Consider the following 7,343-nt stretch of genomic DNA (forward strand, 5'->3'; position numbering starts at 1 on the left):
ACAAAAACGAGCACATATCCCACGTTTTTTAGTAAATAAAAAATAAAGGGATTAATTGAATAATAAAAGAAAATATTAGTGTTATTATTACTATTACTATTATTACTATTATTGTTATTATTATTTTATAAAATAATCATATTGAAGTTAGAAGTTATTTATATATACTTGCTAATAAGTTGAAGTTCTTGAAGATAAAGATGACCATGTGTTAAATTAATTTCACCGATAAAGTTGTTACTCAAAAAGTCAAAATGACTTAGAGTGTAATAAGTAGGTGCATTGAGTGAATTTTATGGATGATCAATCATAACCATTCTAACAAACGTGATAACGTAACACTGCATAATATTCTAGAAATTTGTTCTTTTTAAATACGACATAAGTTTATCATCTCTTAAAAGAGTCAGAAACATATATACATTGCATATTTATAGTATTATTACAAACATATTGAGTGATACTTAATGTAAAAATATATAATGAAACTAAGCAAGCAGATCTAGGGGTGGTCAGTATTTGGTTTGAAACCGTTTAACCCGCAAACCAAACCGAAACCAAACCGGAAAAAAACTAAACCGAATTTGAAAAATGGTTTTCGGATCGAGTCAAACCGAAATCGAATTTGAATTCGGTTTTCGGTTCGATTTTCGGTTTTGATAATTCTGAATTCAGTTTAACCGAAAACCGAATTCAAAATTTATATAAAATTAATTTGTATATTTATGTTCAAATGTCACTATAATTTAGGATCCAATCAATAAAATATGTTCTCACCCATATGACGATTTGATAGCTCACATTATAATTATGTTACTCAAATTATTATGTTATTCTTTTCAATAACAGAAGCAATAAACGTCATAATTAAGCTGTAAATATTAATAAATCATCGAATTCTTGATAATTTAATAGTACATCATTGTTTTGGGTTGTATATAACTAAGACATCGGTAACGCCACAATTAAACTACCATCGTTCACGACTTTTTCATAATATTCGGTTTTAATCGAAAACCGAACCGAATCCGAATTTGAATTCGGTTTTCGGTTTGGTTCGGTTTTAACTTTGAATTCGGTTTTCGGTTTTCCCAAAAAAAATTCAAAACCGAATGCACCGAACCAATTACACTGAACAAACCGAAAACCGAACCGATGAACACCCCTAAGCAGATCACAAATTAACAAGCATGTTATTATATAAATTGATAATACATAATATATAAACTGAAAATTAAAGCGATCAAACCGAATATAAGGAGTGAACCGGACTTATGTTTAACACAATTCCCTTAAATAGATTCGTCGTCTGTTCTCAGGGTACACCGGCTCGAAGCATGGTACTACCAGACTAGAACACTTGCTTGAAAGATGACCGGAATCGGGGAGGCCGTTTGTTGTAAGGAGAAGAACCTCGGAAACTAAAAACGTTGGTAAATGTAACTGAATGAATATGTGTATGTAGTAGAGGATGGCGTTTTTGTGTGTCCTTACCCAATACCAAAGCCTTGGTATTTATATTGCAAATAGCATCAACTAAGAGAAGCAAAGATTCACAAAATCACACCAAAAAGGAAACGATTTGATTCTTGGTGGACAAGAAAAACGTTTTCTTGGTTGATACGTTCAATCCTTTTCTTAACTTACAAGTTCAAAAACGAAACTGCATTTTGCAAAAACTGGCTCGCACGGGCCCGGAATTTCGGACCTGCATTCGTGTCCGCAGGTCTCGTGGGCACGCATTGGATCCCAAGTCCAATAATGGCAACATTACATGCATGAAAAATGGTAGTAGATGTGTGTGTTTGCCAGTTTAAAAAATACAATTTTACCAAAACTGTATTTAACAATGTGTACATTATTTGCAGTAGTAGCAGCAAGAAAATGAAGCTCCAACTATATATCACACTTTCTAGCAAGTAACAAATATATGAAATATCTAGCACCATATAGAAGATGAAAATGTAATAATAATAATGCCTTTAGTGTTTCCTCAGACTACAAAGATTAAATACAATCTGTACATAGGAATTGGCAAATTGGCAAAATGTATATGAGCAATATAGACATCCAAAGGTTACATTCTTCCAGATTCCACATCTAGAGGCGAATCAGAGAGTGACACCTGTCTGAACACATGACTGCCATTTCGCCTTGGTTCTTGATATATATCCGGCATCTCCATACCGACCCCATCAACCGATGGAGCAACTCTTGAATTCGAATTTGTCTCCTCTAAAGCTCGGAAATAAGCATACGGACCCCACCCTGAAACCCGTAAAAGGCATAAATTAAATTTACATTGTAATTGTATTTTATAAGTGATATAAAATATATATAGAGGGTTAACATATGTACTACCGAAGTTGTGATGTGGTCCAGCGGTTGGTGGTCTGCCTCTTTTAGGGGAGGTCAGGAGTTAGACCCCCGTTGGCTACATATAGTAACCCACAATTTCATCTCTGCCATGAAGTTCCACCATGACACCTTTCCCACATCGCGTTGGGGGGTAGGGGAGGGGGGTTTTACCGTCCATGCCCCGTATGGGATTGGTGCGGGTTTCCTCCTAGGCACGCAGTTGGGGGCGGGTATAACTGTGTAGGAGATGAACGCGTGGGTGGTTGTCCCCCTGGGTGATCCTAACATCTGTCCAAAAAAAAAAAAAAACATATGTACTACCTTCAGAGAGATATGGAGCTGGAAAAAATTGCAGATAGCACATTGTGGCAACAACTAGACCTGAAATGGAAATTTACAATATGATGTTGCATTAAACGATTAAAGGAAAATTTTTGAAAGAGATTTTATTGTTTACAACGGACCTAAAAGACCACCGGCAAATACATCTTGCCAATGATGCCAATAATCATCCACCCTAGAAACTGCTACGAGAGATGCCATAAGAAGCGGAAGAAAAATAATGCATAGTTTTGCTATATGACCCCGACGATCAAACACTTTAATTTTTGCCGTCAAGTACAATGCCAGAAACCCTAAACCTGCAAACGACCCTGTAGAAATATACACTTAGTTTATGTTTGATGATCTGATTTCCATTACGTTTCTAACATTTACTAATGAACTGTTTAATTTGAGTTATGTTTATTCTCTAACAAGGGCAGACGATCCGAAACATTAAATAAAAGTGGAACGGGTCAGATGGGTCAAAAGGTACACAAACTGTGTCTAGAAGGTATAAAAACCCCTTAATTATTGTCGATTTTAAAGAATATACATAGTGTATTCACATGTAACACACTAATTACTTATAAAAGAGTAAAATAGTTTCCGGGTCAACCAAACCTGCATGACCCGCCCATTATGACACTTCTATCAGTAAATAAAAAAATCATTGACATTTCTTACACGAAGCATGTCCACTAGGAAAACTCTTATGGCCTTCTTTTATATCTTTATCATTACCATGACATATGACATTGCCCCATTTGTCATAGTCCTGCAAGACGTAGCACAAAACCGGGAATAAAAGCACTAAAAATTAGTTCCAGATTCAAATAAATTCTAAATTTAGTAAATATATGAAACATGGTTACATACATCAACTCCGTCTGGAAAACAACGCCAAAAGAAATCGGGCCGTGGCCTTCCAACTGCATCTTTTATAGCATCCGTCAAAACCCCGGTTATAAGCACCGCAAACAAAAGACCTGCAAAAAAAAATATAAAAAAAAAAAAAAAATCCACAATAGTCAATGAAGTTACTATAAGAAATCATATTCCAAAATCAAACGAGAAATTCATTAAAAATTAAGAGTGAATTATATCAATGGTCCTTGCGATTTACATAAAATTACATCAATCGTATTTATATTTTGAAATTTACAGTCGTCCTTGTGGTTTTAATGAAATTATGCCAATCGCCCATATAGTTTGAGAATTACATTGACCGTCCCCGATTTATATAAGGTGTATGTTGATGGTCCCTGACTTATTCAAAATGTACATTTATATGAACGTACACTTTTAGGTAAGTCAGGGACAATCAATATAATTTTCAAAAGATAATAACGACTGGTGCAATTTTATGTAAACCACAAGAACCATTGGTATGATTTACTCAAAATTAATCTACCTAGAATTGCATGGTGCAAATCATGTACATCTCCCCTCCTATAATAGAAGAAGCTAAACACAACGATAGGCAGCAAAACAGCATAAATCTGCCGAGATAAGAATTATCTTTGTCAATTTCAAACTTGCAACGATCATAATAAATAATAAATGAAAGTAAGGATGGATGAACTTACGGGAACAGACCAAACCGGAACGGTGTTGTCCTTCATGGGATATTTAAGGTCAGTCATCATATCCTTGCCCACAAATCGATAGAAAGGGTGTATAACGTTTAGAGCGATTTCTATGACGACAAGCAGCAGCAATATAAGCCAATCATGCATGTGAGTCCTAGCCAATTTACTTCCATGAGACTTAATGTAGAACGCTCCGAGATCAACTTCTCGTACTCTGCTTTCTTGTCCACCCTTAAATATAGATATATATAGTTATAATCATGTATTGCAAGTAAGCTAATAGATGATCAATCTTATAGTCAATTGATTTATCTTTCATGACTTTATGATTTTATCCACAACTATATTACTCATGTGATTACCAACTCACCTACAAATTGACTTATTGGTTTTGTTGACTCTTTAAATTATAATGATGGTTAACCAAAGAATAAATATCGTAACTTATAATGCAACATGGTTCGCTGTTGTTTCTTATGGGGTACTACATGTGTCACCGATGGGCATTTTGACCCGTTCCAATATACAAGTATTTACATGTAACCAAAATACATACAGTTTAATCAAAATACATTCAACATCATGAAGATCAAAGTGATGTTGAATATTATAGACGTTTAGGTTTAATTCACTAAATATACTACAGAGTATATTCTGCATACAAAGTTTGCACATGATCTAACCTAAATGCACTAACATTTTCATAAAACGTTTGAATTTCATTATATCGCCGTTATTCATATGTGGATATGCATCACATAAGAAAGTTAAATAAAGCATAACTCAACTTATTATAGCAGCTTAACCTATGTATTTTTATCAATTAAGCATGTATCTTGAAATACAATTTATGCTACAAACTTACATAAATTAAAATAGCTTTATACTTTTTAATTTATTTTTAGCAGTTTTCTTCAGTCATATATGTCTTCTCCAAAGCAAAATCACTTATTTTTTTCTTTTACTAAATTTAAAAAAATAAATAAATGAAATAATAGTAATAATAATACTAACAATTACCAATTAATTAATTAACAATAAAAATAATAATAATAACAACTATTGCTCTCACAAGCAGATTAGGAAGTTAACAAAAACAGTAGATTATATACAAAGTATACATAACTACATAAGATATCAATTATAACGAACAATGGTAATATTTTCAATATATATTAAAAAATATACATACATAAAACTAGTAAATCTTAATAAAAATGGAAAAAGGTAAGACTTTACTGACCAGAAACATATTCCTTAAAAAGGGCAAAGGATTCAACTGCATTATTTTCAACTCCTGATTTAAAAAATTGAAAACTTTAAAAACTCCATATTAAATAAACAACACAAACTTTTGCTTGCTTTGTGACTAACGAACGATTTACAGCAAAGTAGTTGAAAAATGATACCTTTATTTACAAATAAATATATATTTGCTTAAAGATCTGATGGTATCTAAAGATCAATCGGGTACAAAGTTTGCTAAAAATGGCGCGATGTAAACCAAAAATATAAATTATTGGGATTAAATGAATTTAAAGTGAAGGGGGTTGGTTATTCGTCGGAAAGCAGTTAAGGGATGTGGGGTAGATCATCGGATGGGTATTTTAGGGGACCGGTCAACTACGACGAACAAATTTGATTTTATTTTTATTTTTGATTAATTTCTTTATTTTCTAGAAAGGCTATGGTTTTTGTGAGTTTGACATAAAATGGCCTTAAAGTGTGTTAATGTGTTTGGTTTAGTACTTGAGGTATTTTTTTATTGTGATTTCCTATACATTGAAAGATATTGAAGTAAAAGGTTTATTATCGTTAAATAAAGGTTGTTATGTAACTGTAAAGTGTAAACAAAGTAACACATTTGAGTATTTAGAAGATTTTAAGTCGGAAATTAAGGTCTTGTATGATTCTCTGAAGTAGAACGCGAAATACATAACTACTTTTTGAGTATGTGAATTCAAATTCAGTCTCTTGAGCGGTCGTTCACGTCGGGAATCAAAGTTGTTGATGTAGTTGCTATTCTTTCTTTTTTCGTCTCGATTAGGTTGGTGTTCCGAGTTATCTAACTCAACTCCTAGTTCTAGTAGTACAAGCTTCGTGATGTATACTATTCAACCTATATCATACTAACATTCGCCTATTAAATAACCATTGTTAATTATGATGATAGTCTTTTTTTCTTTTGGTTCCATACGTACTGGAGTTCTAACATTTGAATTTCTCTTACATTCTACCCCCTCAAAACGGATCCTATCAAATATTTAACATTTTCTATGATCATCCCTATTTTAGGTATTCGGGGAATCCTCCTTAATAGACGAAATATTCCAATTATATCAATGTCAATTGAATCAATGTTATTAGATGATATAATGGGTCAATCATTTGCTTTATTGGTAGTATTTGTGTGATGACCCGTCCTAATCCACCTGGACGAATACATTACAATTGGTTACATCGCGAGGTACTTGACCTCTATATGATACATTTTACAAACATTGCATTCGTTTTAAAAGACAAACTTGCATTTCATTGAAAGTTGACGGCATGCATACCATTTCATAATATATCCAACTATAATTGACTTAATAATAATCTTGATGAACTCAACGACTCGAATGCAACGTCTTTTGAAAGATATCATGAATGACTCCAAGTAATATCTCTAAAATGAGCAAATGCTCAGCGGAAGATTTCTTTCATACCTGAGAATAAACATGCTTTAAAGTGTCAACCAAAAGGTTGGTGAGTTCATAGGTTTATCGTAATCAATCATTTCCAATAATATAATAGACCACAAGATTTCCTTTATTCAATAATCATACACTCGCAAGTGTTTAAAAATCATTCATATGGATTGAACACCTGGTAACCGACATTAACATCATGCATATAGAATATCCCCAAAACAGAAATCCATCTGTATAATATAAACTCGAAGTACTAAAGCATACCATTTTCCAGTATGGGGGGAGTCAGTGCCCGTAGATCTACCTTTAGGATTCGCGTCAATTAGGGTGTCTGTTCCCTAATTCTTAGGTTACCAAGCTAAAAGGGGTGATATTCGAT

At 33.1% G+C, this 7,343-nt stretch overlaps 1 protein-coding gene across 1 annotated transcript; it reads right to left on the reverse strand.

Annotated features, from left to right (window-relative positions):
• Nucleotides 1–1,895: 1,895 nt before the first annotated feature.
• On the reverse strand, nucleotides 1,896–5,831 carry LOC139840029 (lipid phosphate phosphatase 2-like). The gene is made up of 9 exons (XM_071830253.1): nucleotides 5,681–5,831; nucleotides 5,515–5,568; nucleotides 4,269–4,502; nucleotides 4,094–4,181; nucleotides 3,559–3,668; nucleotides 3,367–3,457; nucleotides 2,823–3,011; nucleotides 2,680–2,739; nucleotides 1,896–2,268 (listed from the first exon to the last, which is right to left on the reverse strand). Exons 2-9 carry the CDS (start codon nucleotides 5,554–5,556, stop codon nucleotides 2,078–2,080), a joined length of 1,005 nt encoding a protein of 334 aa, XP_071686354.1. The 5' UTR covers nucleotides 5,557–5,568; nucleotides 5,681–5,831; the 3' UTR covers nucleotides 1,896–2,077.
• Between the last annotated feature and the right edge of the window lie 1,512 nt (nucleotides 5,832–7,343).

The sequence above is a fragment of the Rutidosis leptorrhynchoides genome, chromosome 4, assembly GCF_046630445.1.
Source record: "Rutidosis leptorrhynchoides isolate AG116_Rl617_1_P2 chromosome 4, CSIRO_AGI_Rlap_v1, whole genome shotgun sequence".
Taxonomy (NCBI): domain Eukaryota; kingdom Viridiplantae; phylum Streptophyta; class Magnoliopsida; order Asterales; family Asteraceae; genus Rutidosis; species Rutidosis leptorrhynchoides.

What these genes read in the sequence shown, in the direction of transcription:
- LOC139840029 (XM_071830253.1), bottom strand. Translation starts at nt 5,556, where the DNA reads ATGCAGTTGAATCCTTTGCCCTTTTTAAGGAATATGTTTCTG. An exon ending in TTTGCACCATGCAATTCTAG is followed by an intron (nt 3,669 to 4,093) that starts GTAGATTAATTT and finishes TTTTTTTTGCAG; the next exon opens with GTCTTTTGTTTGCGGTGCTT. An exon ending in AGCTCCATATCTCTCTGAAG is followed by an intron (nt 2,269 to 2,679) that starts GTAGTACATATG and finishes TACGGGTTTCAG; the next exon opens with GGTGGGGTCCGTATGCTTAT.